An 18,443-nucleotide genomic window follows, 5' to 3' on the forward strand; every position below is an offset into this window, starting at 1 on the left:
TTCTCAAACAGTTAGTATACAAACACAGAAGTGCCTGGGTTAACAACTTGCTGTTCAGAATGGTGCCTATTCTGTTTTAACATTGCTTCTAATTGGGTCCAGCAAATTTCACAATAAGTAGACAACATGCATATAGATACAGTGAAATAAGTGTCCATAATATCAAGCTTGATTCACAGTTTAGCCTCATTTTTCTCTACAAGCTAACGGGTTTTAGCTGTCCCACCCCTAGATCTCCAGGCCCTGGTAAAGGGTACTCTTTTCCCCCACCCCATGCCTGGGCTCTGTGATTCTTTTCTTCTTCTTTATTATTGTTGTTGTTTATTAGATCCTGCCCTTCCTCCCAGTAGAAGCTCACGGCGGCAATGACACCTCACTCCAAATATTTGAACAATCTTTTCCAACACTTTCATATTTATGTGAAATAACAACTTAATTCTTTCTCAACAATTAAATGAGTCCTGATGTAGTAAATGCAAATGTAGTCCTCTTACACCTACTAGATCTACTGTCCACTATTCAGTCCTTTTTCTAATATTAAAATAATCATCCTTGACATTTGTCAATATTTGTTCTCTTGCAACACAATCAAATAAATGACATGTAGAACTAGACAAAGTGGTACCAAATCACTTACTGTGTTTGTTGAATTTCCATTTAAATGTAAACCACTATCAAAGAGAGGGGAAGACGTGCCACTGCTGTGATCACTTGATGGTCCAGGGGAACCTGAAATGTGGCATATGAAAAAAAAGTGTTATAATTTGTATTTAGCAGTAAACAGTTAAAAGCACATGATTTAGGAAGAACTGCAGTGTATGCGTACAAAATCGTTAGTTCACTGAAATTTTATTTATTTATATTTATGTTTGATTAAACTGTAATAGGTTTCACCATGTGCTATATATTTCTTGGCAAGAAAGATGTAGAAAGCTAGTGTGCAAGGAAATAAATTGGATGTAGTGTAAAATTCCTAACAAAGAGATTACAACTTTTGCAATACATGCACATGTCAATGAAATGTGTAGGATGACATCCGACACTGCACAAGGGGACTTCCATTAATGCAAAGGGACTTCCCCTTCCTCTCCTCCTGCCCCCTGTTGCAACCTGTCCTCCCAAAATCTGGTCCAGAGAACTGGGGAACCCTTTGGTGCAGAGTTTGGGGAGCTACAGGTTGACTACAGGGGGAAAGAAAGGAAGTTCCAGTTCTGTTGCACAAGTGGAAGTCCTTTGCATAATTGGGTGGACATCACTGGATATCACCTATTATTATTATTATTATTATTATTATTATTATTATTATTGTGTGTGGTAAATACAATAAAACAAAAATAATAAATTGTATATACTCTTGGCTGTTAGTCTCAACAAGAAAGTCTTCCAGAGGGCATTCAGACTGCTAATTGAAACACATTAACCACTTACTTCTAAGCAGGCATGCCTAGGATTGTGCTGTCAAGCCTGCATGTTATGAGACTTCTGCAGGATGACACAGTTGTGTAGAAACGTCTGAGAATACCAGATACATGCTTTGGGTGTTCAAAATTAGGAAATGGGTGGCAATCCCACCAAGAGATGGGTTGGTCTTAAAATATGTGATTGTGTTAAGGATAGAAGCCAGCCTCTGAGGTACACAGGACCAAAGCTATTAAGGACTTGGTAGTTCAAGAACAAAACTTTGAATTTATTTATTTATATAAATATTTATATGCTGGTATTCATGAAAAAAAATCTAACCTGTTTACAACATATATAAATACAAGATAAAACCATATAAAAATTTAAAATCAGAAAACATGAACTAGCTACTAGAGAAAGATATCTTCTCAATTGCCTGCATATGCCTGGTGACATAGAAAGGTTTTCAGAAGGCATTTAAAAGTCAGAACAGAAGGTGCCTGCTGAATCTCTTTTGGCAGAGCATTCCACAGAACTGGGCCAATGACACTAAAGGCTCAATTTCTTGCTGTTGTCAAATGAGTCTTGCCAACTTGGCGGACAACCAACAATGCTCCTGCAGATGGTCTCAGTAATCCAGCTATGATATAAGGATTCAGGCAGTCCATAAGGTACCCTAGGCCTACGTTGTTCAGGGCTTTGTAAATTAATACAAGGACCTTTAAACCTGTTTCAGTAGTAGATGTACAGCCAGTGCAGATGTTTTAACAATGGTGTCACATGTTGTTGGCCATGTGCACCCATCAGCAGTCTGGCTGCCTCATTCTGCACCAGCTGGAGCTTCCAAACCAGGCCCAAGGGAAGCCTGACAGAGCACATTGCAGTAATTCAGCCTCAGGATTACCAATGCATGGACTGCAGTGGTCAGGCTATTCCTGTCCAGGAATGGCCATAGCTGGCAAAACGAACAAAGCTGGTAAAAGGCACTCCTAGCCATAGAGGACACTTGAGCCTCTAGTGACAGAGATGTATCTAGCAGCATCCTCCAAGCTATGCACCCTACAAAGAGAGAATGCAAACCCCATCCAGAAAAGGTAACTTGCTTATCTCTTGGACATGGGAATCACCACCTAAAGAGCCTCCATCTTCCCAGGATTCAAGCATAGTTTATTAGCTCTCATCCTGTCCACCACTGCATTGAGACCTGATTCAGAACTTTCACAGCTTCTCCCGATTAAATGTTATAAAGAAATAGAGCTGTGTCATCAGCATACTGATGACACCTTACTCCAAAACTCTTAATGACTGCTACCAACGCCTTTCATATAGATGTTAAATAGCACTGGGAAAAGGAACTTATCACCCATAGCACAAGTGTCAAGAGGCTGAGAAGTGCTCATCCAGTGCTAGTCTCTGAACGTGGCCCTGTAAGAATGGAACCACAGTAATATGGCACTGAGAGGGGCCGCTGGGGCTGGACGGGTGTAGCTCCCGCTCCATGATCTGTTCTAGCATCGGATCATGGAGTGTGTGCCCCACAACCCAATGTTGGCTCATGGAGTGGCAGCCACCCTCCCAAGCAACATCCCCCTTCGCCGCCATGGGCTGGCTGTGGGAAGCCATGCTGAGCTGGACCTGAGATGTCATCAGCATGGATGCTAAAATCACCCAGAACTACCATCCTGGGTGCCTCCAGCACCATACCTGAGACAACCTTGGTCAGCTTGGCTGGGAAGACTGTTGTGGCATTTGAGGCAGCAAGGTGGGCAGTACTCTAACAGCATCCCTAACCTGCCTCTTTGGCCCAACACCATATGCAGGCCCTCCAAGTCCTGCTCCAAGAAAGAAGGGTTTCCTGGTAATGGGAAGTGAACTCCTATGGACTACAGCAGCAACTCCCCCCCCCAGTCTGGGCTGATCTTGTACTGAGTACCTGGGTGGACAGAGCTGAGTGAGATCTGGCCTGCCCAGCTCCGCCACCCACGTCTCAATAATTCTCAGAGTACTCATGTAATGTAACCCATCCTGTCAGGCCTACCTTGTTTTTAATAAAACACTCCCACATAAGGTGTGTCGTAGTTTGCAAACCAGATGGGGATTGGCCAACAAAGTACTAGGAGAAGGTGAAACTTTATCAGTCAATGAACTCTGCCTAACACGTCACAAAACTATTATTTATTTATATTTTATTTTATTAAATTTCTATACCGCCCCATAGCCGAAGCTCTCTGGGTGGTGCACAACAGTCAAACATAAAAATACAATAGGTCACATATAAACAAATTTAAAACTTTTTAAAAAACTTTAAAATTATAAAATACCCAGAAGAGTCAAGACAGATTTCAACACATACTAAAATGCTAAAATGCCTGGGAAAAGAGGAAAGTTTTAACCCGTTGCCGAAATGATAGTAATGTTGGCGCCAGGCTTACCTCATCAGGGAGATTGTTCCATAATTCGGGGGCCACCACTGAGAAGGCCCTTTTCCTTGTTGTCACCCTCCGAGCTTCCCTATGGGTAGGTACCCGGAGGAGGGTCTTCGATGTAGAGCGTAGTGTATGGGTGGGTTCATATCGGGGGAGGCGTTCCACCAGGTATTGTGGTCCCGCGCCATATAAGGCTTTATAGGTTAAAACCAGCACTTTGAACCTGGCCCGGAAACATATAGGCAGCCAACGCAAGCGAGCCAGGATCGGTGCTATATGGTCAGAACACCTAGTCCCTGTTATCAATCTGGCCGCTGCATTTTGTACAAGCTGCAGTTTCCAAACCGTCTTCAAAGGCAGCCCCACATAGAGCGCATTGCAGTAATCTAACTTCGAGGTTACCAGAGCATGGACAACCGAAGCGAGATTCTCTCTATCCAGATAGGGGCGTAGCTGGGCCACCAACCGAAGTTGGTAAAAAGCATTCCGTGCCACTGAGGCTACCTGAGCCTCAAGTGACAGGGATGGTTCTAAAAGAACTCCCAAGCTACGAACCTGCTCCTTCAGGGGGAGTGCAACCCCATCCAGAACAGGTTGAACATCCACCATCCGGTCAGGAGAAGCACCCACTAACAGCACCTCAGTCTTGTCTGGATTGAGCCTCAGTTTATTAGCTCTCATCCAGTCCATTGTCGCAGTCAGGCATCGGTTCAGCATATCGACAGCCTCACCTGAGAAAGATGAAAAGGAAAAGTAGAATTGCATGTCATCAGCATATTGATGGCAGTGCACCCCAAAACTCCTGATGACCGCACCCAGCGGCTTCATATTAAAAAGCATGGGGAACAGAACTGACCCCTGCGGAACCCCATATTGGAGAGCCCAGGGTGCCGAGCAATGTTCCCCAAGCACTACCTTCTGGAGACGGCCCGCCAAGTAGGAGCAGAACCACTGCCAAGCAGTACCGCCAGCTCCCAAATCAGCAAGTCTCCCCAAAAGGATACCATGGTCGATGGTATCAAAAGCCGCTGAGAGACCAAGGAGAATCAACAGAGTCACACTCCCCCTGTCTCTCTCCCGACAAAGGTCATCATACAGGGCGACCAAGGCTGTCTCTGTGCCAAAACCTGGCCTGAAACCCGACTGAAATGGATCTAGATAATCGGCTTCATCCAAGAGTGTCTGGAGCTGGCCAGCAACCACTCGTTCCAGGACCTTGCTCAGGAATGGGACATTTGCTACCGGCCTGTAATTATCAAGATTTTCTGGGTCCAGGGATGGTTTCTTCAGAAGTGGTCAGTTTTATTATCATATAAACTGTTCTCAAGCAAGAACTTTTCAAGGAGTCCTGGAAACCAACTGGCTTCATAGGCCTCTAGGACTAGACCAATTTAACTGGCCTATCATTCTAATAGGTTAAAGACCAAGGATGGGTGTCCTCAGAAGGTCATAATCTGATTATTACAACAGCCTAATCTTGACACTGCAAAGAATGGGAGTAGTAGGGATTAAATGTCCATGTGTGTACTGTCATACCCATTTAAGGACAAACTAGACCAACTCAGCTAGGAACTTTGTAGTTCCAAGGGAATGGTCAGTTCACCAAATATTATTTACCTTATTACTTTTATATCCCACCCTCCTTCCATCATGGAACCCAACAGAGTTTATATATGTTTCACAGCCACCCAGACACCAATCAGACCCAGACCTGCTTAGCTTCAGCAAGTTGGTGGCCTTATGTGACTTCATACTGTACTCTGTGGCGTACCCTGGTAATATGGTCTCTCACACCAGTAACAAGAATGAGGTATCACACAAGATATGAATAGAACATTTTCATCCTCTTCCAAAAGAAACCCAAACTGAACAGTCCTTAGCTGGTGGTAGGGTTGTCAGGTCAGGAGCATCCCAAACCCTGAGATTTCAGGGAAGGGCCCTAGTGATGTCATTGGGGCAGGCTCGAGTGATATCACAGGGGTGGACCCTAGTCATGTCACAGGGGTGGGACCTAGTGATATCATTAAGCATGGTACATTAAGCATCAACCACAGTTACTGTGGTTACTGAGGAGTAAAGCAATCTATGTGACTCACAGACAGAGGTTTTGCAGAGAAAAGGAAACCTGAAGAAAATGGGTTAACTTGAGCAACAGTGAGTGCCAGAGTTGTCAAGGCCAGCAGATGGTTGGCAAGGGCAACGGCTCTGATAAGAGCAGCTCTCGCAGAAGCTCTAGTGTGGGGAAAAAGTTGTATGGAGAGAGGACTGCGTTTGAAACTTATTGTCAGTAAAAGACTCTTACAAAGAACTTTGCCTGGCCTGGATTATTTCTGGTTCTGCACAGCTCCAGAGTCGCTTCTCTGGACCGTATCAACGCACACGCGCCAACAGGGGTTATGGGCCCAGCGTACAGTCCAAAGTAAGAGGTTCTGGTGCTGTTTGGAACCGTTGTTGCAGAGGAAAGCAGCAGCAAGAGAGAGGCAAGTAAAGAGTGGACAACATGGCTATAAACCTGTCATCCGGGATGCCGATGGAGAGATTGAATGCAGTTAATTACTCCAGTTGGAAATGGAGAATGAAAGCAGTTCTGGTCAAGGAAGATTTATTTGACGTGGTGGAAAATCCCCCTCCGGCCGCTCCATCAGCAGCGTGGACGAAGAAAGATGAGAAAGCGAAGGCTTTTATTACTCTGGGGCTGTCTGATACACAATTGTTGCTAGTAAGTAATGAGCCAACAGCTCATCAAATGTGGGAAAAGCTAAGAGCCGCTCATGTGCAGCAAACCGCAGGAAGCCGGCTGTGTTTAGCGCGAAAACTATATCAGATGTGTTTTACTGATGAAGTGACTATGAGTGAGCATCTTGCTGAATTTCGACGATTATTTGGAGATCTTCAAGATAGAGGAGTGACTCACAGTGACATTCAGATGGTTTATATAATCTTGTCTTCATTTGATCATAAATGGGACACTTTGGTTACTAGTATGGAGACATTGCCAGATGGAACTTTAACTCTGGACTTTGTAGAGCAAAAACTGCAACAGGAATGGAACAGAAGACATGAGAGTAAAAGGACTGAGTTCAAAGAGGCTGAAGCTGCTCAACAAAAGTATCCAAGAAACAGGCAAGAAAATAAAATATGTTATTTTTGTGGGTCCCGAGGACATATACAAAAACAGTGTTTGAGTAAGAAAAGAAGAAACAGGGACTATGGATGGCAGAAATCCAGTGTAAACTTTATTACTGAGGAGAACAATAAAACACTTAACTCTAAATGGCTTCTAGATAGCGGGGCGTCAAACTGCCTAATTACGGACGCAAGCTTATTTTACACTTCAAAGCCTGTTCAAGAGAAGATTTATCTAGCTGACGGATTGTCACGGGACGCGATTGTGAAGGGGACGATCAGGTTGAGTAATCTGAGAACAATATTAACAAATGTACTTTTGGTTCCTGATTTAAAATGTAACATTCTGTCAATAAGAAAACTAACTCAAATAGGTTGTAAAGTATATTTTGAAGGAAATAGATGCATTGTGCAGAAAGGTGATGAGATATGTATGAAGGGGAAATTGCAGGACTCAATGTTTATGGTACAGAGTGAGCATGATGAACCAACATGTGCCTGGATAGGAGTAAATAAAAACATACACGAAAATTGCATACATGAGTGGCACAGAAGATTAGGGCACGCAAATTTTGAGAAAATTAAAAACAACCCAAAGTATAGTAAAGATTTAAAACTAACACATTGTGAGCATGTGGATGAGTGCAATGCATGCTATAAAGCAAAAATGACAGTGGCAACCATAAATAAGAGCGTTGAAAGCACTACTACTGAACCTTATCAACTTATTCATGTGGATTTGGCAGGACCTCTCCAATGTTCGAAAGGAGGGGCAAGATTCTACTTAGTGATTGTAGATGATTTTTCCAGATTTACACATGTGTTTTTGTTGAAAAAGAAGAGTGAAGAAGAAGATAAATTACGGGCGTTTATACAGAGAACAGAGACACAATATGGGGTTGTTATTAAAAATATAAAATCAGACCAGGGAGGTGAATTTACAAGTAATTCATTGAAGACGTATCTAGAAAAGAAGGGAATAATCCAAAGTCTCACTGCTCCTTTCTCACCATCATCCAATGGGACTGCAGAGAGGAGGAACAGGTCTCTGCAGAATTCGATGAGAGCCATGCTGGCGGATGCAGACTTGAATAATACCTATTGGGGTGAATGTATTTTATATACTGCTTACATACAAAACCGCCTTGTACACAGAATAATAGGCATGTCTCCCTATGAAAAGCTGACAGGGAGAAAACCCAGGCTAACACATATTGAGCGTTTCGGAGCAAAATGCTGGGTGCATGTTTCTAGACAGAAAAGACATGGAAAATTGGCCCCAAGAGCTCAGGCAGGTCGTGTTTTGGGATTTCAGAATTCGTATTATAGAATCTGGGTACCTGAAAAGCAACAGGTAGTACTTAGCAGAAGCATAAAGGTAGTAGACCAACCATGGAAAAGTAGTCAAACAGTAGTGCTTGATGATGCAAGCAAACAGGAAGCAGCAGATGTTCCTTTTGGTCCGCAAATACCCTTAAGAGCTACGTTAACTGATTTAATTAAGGGTGGCAAACGTAACATTAAAAGACTGAGGAGTGAGGACAAAATAATGCAAGATACAGAAGTACCAGGAACAAGTGCAGGAACAAGTGCAGGAACAAGTGCAGGAACAAGTGCAGGATCAGGTGCAGGAACAATTAAAGATGAGAGTGATGAAGCAACAGCCCCCACCTTTTCCCATAAAGACTATCAATTTTATACATCCGTCTCCATTTTACAAACATGTCACAAACAGTAACTACATGTTACACTTTCAGCAATGCATCAATACATTTTCAGTTACATTTTTCTTTATTCCTTTATTTCACAGAGGTTTTACAAACACTTATACAATGTCAGACGTTCTACAAGATCAACGAAAGGAAAACCACCACATAGATTCACATTTAATGTAACACAAAACAAGGATGAGACAGATGAATATCCTTTAGAATGGGAAAAAGAAGGGCCAATAGACAAAGAAACTATGGATTTAATGTGGAAATACTGTATTGAAGAATGAAATGTAAATGAATCTGAGAAAAATAAAGTTAATGCTGAATAAATTGTATGAATAAAGAAACAAAACTGAAATGGAAATAGAGACTGTAATGAGAATGAGTAATGAGAAACAAAATGATGTATATATATATATATATGTATTGAAATTGTAATGCATAATGTAAAATAAGAGAAATGTAGTTTTGTGATCTGTGAGTCCCAGGTGGGGGCTGTTGGCCAGTAAAGCAATCTATGTGACTCACAGACAGAGGTTTTGCAGAGAAAAGGAAACCTGAAGAAAACGGGTTAACTTGAGCAACAGTGAGTGCCAGAGTTGTCAAGGCCAGCAGATGGTTGGCAAGGACAACGGCTCTGATAAGAGCAGCTCTCGCAGAAGCTCTAGTGTGGGGGAAAAGTTGTATGGAGAGAGGACTGCGTTTGAAACTTATTGTCAGTAAAAGACTCTTACAAAGAACTTTGCCTGGCCTGGATTATTTCTGGTTCTGCACAGCTCCAGAGTCGCTTCTCTGGACCGTATCAACGCACACGCGCCAACAGTTACGTGGTGCATACAATTCAAACAAAAATGTTTCTCTAATTAAAAAATAAAATAAAAATCTTAGCTAAAAGATGGAGCCTGGGTAAAGGTAAAGGTATTGCCTTCAAGTTGATTCTGACTTATGGCAACCCTATGAATAGGGCTTTCATGAGGCTGAGAGGCAGTGACTGGCCCAAGGTCACCCAGTGAGCTTCATGGCTATGTGGGGATTCAAACCCTGGTCTCCCAGGTCGTAGTCCAACACCTTAACCACTACACCACACTGGGTAGGGAAAATTTAATCTAGCCTACTGCTTCTGGCAAGAAGGGTTGAAGTGCCAGTTACCAGAGGGCCATTGTGGGAAGAAAGAAGCCTAGTGGGGGTTGAGTTGAGTGCATGGAACCACTGTTGTTACTTCTATGGATGTAAGGGAGTGAGGTTAAAGGTAAATGAAATGCAAATAAAAAACAAAAACAAAAGACAGTGATGATTTCCTACATGCAATACCACACCAACCACAACAAGATTCCTATGAGTAAGGCAGAAAACTCAGCATCCCACATCCAGTCAGGATTACTAACTAAAAAAAATCCTGGCAGCCAGTCACAGAAATCCCCATGCAGAACAACCTGGCCTGGGGGCTGCAGTTAGTGTAGAATGCTGTAGCATGATTGCTAACATGAGTGAGACCCTATCAGCACATAATACCTCTGCTCTGAAATCTGCACTGGCCAAGTATGATTTGCTACCAAGCCAAGTTCAAGGTGGGTTTTTCATGTTATTGATGCCACATAGTACTTGTTCTGCTCTTATAAGAAACCAGTTCTTTAGTGTGGCAGCACATACACTTTGGAACTTCCTGCCTATTGACACCTTCATTGTACTCTTTTCAGCACTTGCTAAAACCATTTTTGTTTAGGCAAGCCTACCTAGGCATGCAGAAGCTACCATGTTTCTAAACTGTTTTAACTCATTGTTGGTTTTATTACTTTGAATACTTTTTAAAATACCTGTCTTTAACTGTTTTTGCCAATAATTTCATTGTTTTAATTCCTTCTGTAAACCGCTTTGAGATTTTTTATAAGAAGTGGTATATAAATGTTGTAAATAAAATACATAAATAAATTTCAGAGTCACTGGGGCCCTTGGGTCTCTTTCCATTTTTAGGAACAAAGGAATTTGCCTTATACTGACTCAGGCCATTTCGTACCATCTAGCTCAGTACTGATGAGATGGACTAGTGTTTGTTTTCCAGGATTCCAGGCAATAGTCTTTTCCAGAAATTGAATTTTGGAAATTTGCATACAAAGCATATGCCCTACTACTGAGCTACAATCCTTTCTATTTAAACAAGTATTTTTTAAAAATTGTTCTTTTCAATTCACTAATGAATTCACATCAGATCTGCCTAGGGCAGATTCACACCATTCATTTAGAGCACATTCAACACACACTTGAAGCACATGAATCCCACCACAGAATCATGGGAACTGTAGTTTGATAAGGGTGGTGGGAACTATAACTGTGAGGGGGAAATTATACTTCCCAGGATTCTTTAGGGGAGGTCATGCACTTTAAATGCAAGTTGGATGTGCTTTAAACATATTGTGTGGATCTACTTAATAAACTGCTTGCATGTAAATCATTTTAATTAATTTTTTTAAATGTAAATGAGAGATAACGTTTACTGAGTGACCATAGGCTACTCACCATCTCTCAGTCTAATCTGCCCCTTAGAGTGAAAACAACAGAGGGAAACCGTGACCACCCCAAGGAAGAAGGGCACATTTAAAATGTAGAGGAAATAATTATGTACATCCATAGTGTGAAATCAGATACTTATTGGGACATAGTATGAAGAAATATTTATGTAAACATGACTGTCAAAGATGTTTATTATTTACACAACATGTAAAGATATTTATAGTGCAATCCTACATTTGTTTACTCAGAAGCAAGTCCCAATGTATTCAATGGGGTTTACTCAAGCAGGGAAGCGTTCACAGAACTGCAACCTCAAGTGATAAGGAACTTCATTCAGCCAACCCAAAATTCAGAATCATGCCACTTTAAGCTGTTTTGTAACTGTTTATACTTGTTTTTAAGATTTTAAAGGGATTTATTTCTTATTGTGAGCTGCCTTGGTTTCCAGTCGGCAACCCTACCTCACAGGGTTGTTGGAAAGATTCCATACACACACACGCACACTGGAGATGTAAAAATTTATACACCCCATATAATAGTTTATTATCAAAACCAGTTGGTCATTGCAGAACATTTTTTTTTAAAAAAACCCCCAAAAATAAAATCAGTATTAGTTTCCTACATAATAAAAGCAGTGATACCTCAGTAAGCCCTGCCTAATTTCTTTAAAAATAGGATTGGAGGGGAAGAGAAAGATTTCCAAGACAAATACAATCCTTTGCTATATTCACAAGTCCCATTAAGTTACAGCACAATCCTATATCTACTCAAAAGTAAGTCCTATTGAATTCAGTTGGGTTTACTCTGGGTATGAGGGATTAGCATTGCAGCTTTACTCCCAGAAAAGTGAGTATTGGATTAAAGCTTCATATTGGGAAGACTTTCAAAACACTGCCATCTTCAACAGCCCAGGAAAATTTAAACTTGTTTGACTCCTGCACACAAGAGAAAAAAAGACTGAAAACAATATACTTACTCAATTTATGAGATTTTCAGATAAGCAGGAAAAAACCCAGTTTTCTGGCCTGGCAATGGGGTCTAAGTACTGCCTGGAGGTCAAGAAATCCCTTGTCAATTACAATCCTGACTTCACTTATTGGCTGTAAATCTGAAAGGGCGGGGTTAGAGCAGCCAGCTACAGCTCATTTAACAGAAATTGTGGGGGGTGGGGGTGGCTGATGTATATCTCTTGAACCAGACCATCTAGAAACTTAATGTTTTTTTAAAAAAATGAAAGCTGAGAGTCTGGAGTGTAAGGTGATTCACCCGGAGACCTGGAGAGGACTGAAAAATCCAGAGACTCTGGGGGAAACTGGAGACTTGGGAACCCTAGCTGGTGGTGTAAGCATCACAAAACTGATTAAGAATTAGCATAGGAGTCTCATTCTATGTGAAAGCTGATTAGCCTTCTCCTCTTCAAAAATCATAGAAGTCACCCCAAGTCTGGGCATAAAAAGACTGTTGTCTCAATAAGTCTCTGGGTGGATTCACATGTTTTAAAAACTATTCCTCATCTTCCCCACAAGACTTTCTAATCATATTTTCCACAAAGGAAAAAAGGAGACATCTAATTTTTTCAAGCACAAATTGTTTCTTCATCTCTTGCTCATATGCCCCTTGCCCATTTATGGGGCAATAACCTCTCTATAATAAACTCTCCTTCCCTAGCTATCATGCTTTACTCCCCCCCCTTATAAGCAGAGTGCTGAGGAAGATGTGTGTGCATGCACGCACGCACACACACGCGCGCGCACACACACACACACATCTTCCATCATGAAAAAAGAATCAGGGGGGCAAGGAGTTCAGTTAACATGCTTTTCATGGAAAAGGTCCCAGGTTCAGCTCTAGGCAGGTATGGCAGGGAAGACTCCTATCTGAAATGCTGGAGAGTTGCTGCTGGTCAGTGTTGACAGCACTGAGCTAGTTAGACGTGTGTGTGTGTGTGTGTGTGTGTGTGTGTGTGTGTGTGAGAGAGAGAGAGAGAGAGAGAGAGAGAGAGAGAGAGAGAGAGCAAATTGGCTTTGATTCTTATATGGACACACTCTTATTTATTTATAAAATTATTTATAAAATTATTCATAGGCCACTTTGGGGAGCATAGCCCACTCAAAGTGGCTTACATAGCATAAAGACACAGTACTTTTTAAAATAATACCAGCAGCATTAACAATAATTTTATAACACAGGCTACTAAAAAAAAATAACAGTATAAAATTCCTGCCAACACAGAAAGCTGTTTTAAAATGGACAGCTTTTCTAACAAAGAAGGCTTTATTTAGAAGAAGGTGGTCCAAAATAAATGGCCCATAATAATCTGCTTAAAAGTATACAGTGCTCTCTCCCTCTCCCTCTCTCCCCCCCCCACACACTTGTGGAAGAAAGTGGCTTTTTAAACACACTTTACAATATCTTATTGTTATGTTACAAGCATCAGATTATATTGTTCTGAAAGCTGTTTTTGCTGCAATAAACCATTGACAATGAAATTAATTCTTCTTTATTAATGGATAGCAAGTAAAAAGCTAGTGATGTCTCATTTACAGAGAGTGCGCTTAGAATCCTTTTCTCAATAAACTGCTTGCAGTGGGAGATACTTCAATATTATAAGCAGTAACAGCAGTTATGTTAGTAAGATGTGACCACCTCACCCTTCAATCAGATTTCAGCTACTGCATTTCAGCACCTCGCAATTCTGCTATAGATAACGTTCCAGACCCTAATCAACATGAAGCAGAGAACAATCTGTGCAACCACAGAATAATCTAGAAGGTATTTCTTGATAAACTGTTCCCACCTTAATATGCCCACAGCTGCCTTCCTCCTTTCTCAGCATAAAGTGGTCCAGGCATATTGAAAATCTGGGTCCATCTCAGTCTGGCTTCAGGCCTGGTCATGGCACTGAAACTGCCTTGATTGCCCTGGTTGATGACATTTATTGGGAGAGAGATGGGGGAAGTGCAACCCTGCTTGCTCTTCTTGACATCTCAGTAGCTTTTGATCCCATTGACCATGGTATCCTACTGGAGTGGCTCAGGAAGGTGGGGTTACAGGCTCTGTATTGCAGTGGTTCTGCTTCTACCTCCAGGGCCATTTCCAGAAAGTAGTTACGGGAGGGGGGAGAGAGACAGTTTGACGCCATGCAAGTTTTCCTCTGGTTTCCTGCAGGGTCCAGTCATGTCCCCTTTGCTTTTCAACATCTATATGAAGCTGCTGGGAGCTGTCATCAAAAGTGTCACTAATATGCGGATGACAGCTTGCTCAATCTCTCTGTTCCATCTGAATCAGGAAAGGTGGCTGAAGTGCTAGACGGGTGTTTGGAGGCAGTGATTGGCTGGATGTAGGCAAAAAAATTGAAACTGAATCCTGAAAAGACAGAGGTGTTATGTGTGCATGTTCTCAAGTCCAGGAGGTGGGAAGACAGGCTGGTCTGGACTGGGTTGCACTCCCATAGAAGCAGCAGGTTTGTACTTAGGGGACTCTTGGATTCAACGTTGTCACTTGAGTCCCAGGTGGCCTTAGTGGGCAGGAGTGCCTATTTCCAGCTCCAGCTGGTTTGCCAGCTCCAGCCCCTTTTGGACAGAGATGACTTGGCCATGGTAATCCATGGTGTGGATTGTTGCAATGCATTCTAGGTGGGGCTGCCCTGAAGGTGGGGAACCTGTCATCTCTGTCAGCCTGAAGTAAGATATGGACCCTCTCCTTGTTAAGTTGTTTGGAGTAAGGAGAGCAGTAACAATATATATATAACATTGTACCTGGGAAGATCCAGACCATCAAGTTGCTTGACCAGGTATAGTCCAGCACTCAAGACTCAAAACATTGGCTATCCCAGTTGTATAACCACCAGGTTCCAAAATACAGAGGTGTTAATCTTTTCCTTACAATTTTTTAAAAATGCATTTTGCTTTCAGCACAGAAACTCACTGGATGATACTCTCAATGTTATTTTTAAGGGCCTTATCTCTCCTAAAAAATATGACACATGTTAAGATGATTTATAGCTATTCACAAATAAATGTAGTAATTAATCAGTTTCTTCATTTGTAGATTTTTTTAAAAAATGGTACATAAGCCAGACCTGCACGGCTTGTGACCCAACAAGTCCAATCCATTAATGTTATTAACATCTGCATGGAACCACTGAGGGGGCTCATATGGAGCTTTGGAGTGCATTGTCATCGGTATGCTGATGACACACAGCTTTGTTTCTCCTTTTCATCTTCTGCAGGTGAGGCAGCGGATTTATTGAATCAGTGCTTGGTTGTGATAATGGACTGGATGAAAACCAATGAACTGAAGCTTAATCCAGACAAGACTGAAATGCTGTTGGTGTGTGGTTCCTCTGACCAGCTGAGGGGTGTTACATTAGTGATGGGATCGTTGGCCCGTCCCAGTTCAAAAGCATTTGTTTGATCTAACAGGCTGGTATCAATTTGTTCTTTGTCCACAAGTTGCTGCTTTTACCGATCTGTGGGGTTTTTTTCCTTTGGAAAAAATTGATAGTAATACATTTTGAAAGGAAATGTTGGTAAATTAAAGGAAATATTGCTAAATTAAAGAAAATATTGTTAAAATATCAATATTAATATGAATATTTTAGACTATTTCCAAAAACAGCTGCAGAAAATCACTACATACAAAAATGATCTGCAATGATAATGAATAAGTAAATTAATGGAATATTTGGTACCAAATCTGAACTGGGCTGAATTCTAGAACATCCCAACTTTACATGGAATCACACTCCCTCTGAAGGAGTGGGTTCATAGTATGGGGGCTCTCCTGGATCCATTGCTGTCACTTGAGGCACAGGTAGTCTCAGTGGCAAGGAGTGTCTTCCATCATTAGTCTGGTAGCCCAACTATGGCCCTATCTGGACAAGGATAAATTGGCTACAGTAATCTATGCTCTGTTAATCTCAAAGTAAGATTACTACATTGCCTTTTCAGTTGTGGTTTTCCATCTGTGGAATGCGCTCCCCAGTGAGGTCTGCCTGGTGCCCTTGTTGTCATTTTTTCAGTACCAGGCAAAGACTTATCTTCTTTCCCAGGTGAATGATAGACTAAGATGATGTTGCTTGTTATTAAGTGCGCTGCCAAAGCTTTCTGTGGCTGTTATGCGCGTTTTTGCTTGTTTGTTTTCTGTTTTATGGTATAACACATTTAGTTGTGTTTTTAACTGTGTTGGTAGTCACTTGAAGACCTTCAGGTAACAAACGTCTAACAAGTCTAATAAATTACTATTGTTGTTATTATTTATTAAATTTATATCCTGCCTTTCCTCCCAGGCCAGAGCTGCAATCCATCCTACAAGGCAGATATTGACAACTGCCCTGTTTTTGCACTCCCAGACAGACAGCAAAAACACAGAGCTAATCTTGTCTCACGTGATTATTGTACATGGCTAGTGGAATGCAGTTGTCTTGTTGGGTCTGCACAGGCATTGATGTAATTACAGAATTTATCTTAATTATGCCCAATTTTGGTCTGAGATCAGCAGTGCTGGATTGGCTCCGTTGGTGTATTTCCACTGTGCTGACCTCACAGCTGCCTCATCCCTCCCTCTCTATGTCCAAGTAAGCAGCAGTGATATGACCAAGCAGAGGTCAGGTGTGACACTGGTCTACCATGCCAGCCACTAGTGACTGAGATCCAAATATTATTTACTTGAAAGCCAGATTCATTGAAATCAATGGATCTTACTTCTAGTGAAGATGCTTAGGATAAAGACAAAAAGAAAAATATAACTTAAAAACAGTATTTCTTAAAAGATATAAATGAACCAGAACATCCTAGTGTCCAAGAAATCACTATAAAACAAAGGATTTGCTTCTCCCCGCCCCCCTCAAGTTTGGAGACATTTTTAAATACATGTTTTCACATCAGTAATCAAAATTAAATATCTCCATTTCACATTACACCATGGGCCTAAGTAAATTTATATTGATCCTTAGTTTCTATATTTTCCTGGATTGGTAATTATAAGACATGCACATCTCTCCAATGATGAACAGGGCTTTTTTGGTATAATGGAAAGGCAGACTTGGGAGTGCTAATGAAGGAAAACAAAGGATTTATATACATTTTACACACATGCCTGGCATGATGATCTCTCTCTATATGTGACAATGCACATGATGGAACTATTCCCAATAGTCTACTTTTGATTACTTACAGATGAATCTGGAATTTATGGGTACACACTGCCTACAGACTGCAGTATTTTTACTTTCACTGTTTTCATAAGCTTTCCCATCTTTGGCAGTGAAAGCTAATTAGTAGACTCTAGTCTTAGAAACTTCCTGCACAAATAAAATTCCAAACTATTTTAAACAGCTGACATGGCTATCTGGCCCCAGTCTAACAGAATGATTATGATTCTTGGAACCCGTTTGTAAAAAATGAGTTTGACGTAAGCATTACATCGAGCCCAGATATGTACAGATAAAGTCCCATTAGTTTCAAAAGCACACACAAGATCACAGCATTACTGTAGCCTGGCTCTTTACATGTGTATGGGAGTGGGTTCTCTATAGTGCTAACCTAGACAGCTGTGGTATGTTTGTGACTACTGTTACTTCATGGGTGGGGCTGATCTTATGGGTCTTTCTTACTCAGTCACATTGCTCTCCCTCTTGGAAGGGGGGACCGGATGAGAAAGACTCATATTAGCAGCCCTGCCCATGTTGAGTTGCAATATTCATACATACATCACAGTATAGGGAAATGGCTTGCATGCAGCTATGGATGTATATGAAGAGGGCATATATAACATATATAAACATTAAATAATATAGCATTTCCATGTATACTCTTTCCTGAAGTAAAGCAGAAGTATTGCAGAGGAAAACGTTTTGCTCAGATCCATTAATTTCCCCTTACCCAATGGGAGCTTTAGAAATGATGGAGCTTCCCTGAGGTACTGAACAGTGATGGTAACTTCATCGCCAGCATTTCGTAGTAGATGCACCTGTCAGTGTGACAAATAACAGCTACTTTATACCAAAGAAGAACCAGCCACAGAGAGCAAAACAGAAGAACCAGCCACAGAGAACAAAACAGTGTACATCAAAAAGCCACATCTTGGTAGTTTTGTCAGGAATCCAATTTTCATGTTTATTGCTGGAATGAATAATATCTTGAGGTTTAGACTACAAATATATAAATGAGAAAGAAACGAATATATACATTTGTGGAAGAGTCTGAAAAATTAAAATTTGAAGGGCAAGCTGTGTTTGCACACTGCAAAGTGTGGGAAAAGGACG

The 18,443-nt window shown here is 41.3% G+C and overlaps 1 protein-coding gene across 3 annotated transcripts in view; it reads right to left on the bottom strand.

Annotated features, from left to right (window-relative positions):
* Positions 1 to 18,443, bottom strand: part of SNTG2 (syntrophin gamma 2) — a 420,613-nt gene that overhangs the window by 150,526 nt on the left and 251,644 nt on the right. For all 3 annotated transcript variants that reach the window (XM_061626228.1, XM_061626227.1, XM_061626229.1), the window contains exons 7-8: positions 18,061 to 18,148; positions 638 to 729 (exon numbers count right to left, since the gene is read on the bottom strand). In XM_061626228.1, the coding sequence (XP_061482212.1) occupies positions 638 to 729; positions 18,061 to 18,148 (180 nt within the window). The remainder of the gene's footprint in view (positions 1 to 637; positions 730 to 18,060; positions 18,149 to 18,443) is intronic.

The sequence above is a fragment of the Rhineura floridana genome, chromosome 4, assembly GCF_030035675.1.
Source record: "Rhineura floridana isolate rRhiFlo1 chromosome 4, rRhiFlo1.hap2, whole genome shotgun sequence".
NCBI lineage: Eukaryota > Metazoa > Chordata > Lepidosauria > Squamata > Rhineuridae > Rhineura > Rhineura floridana.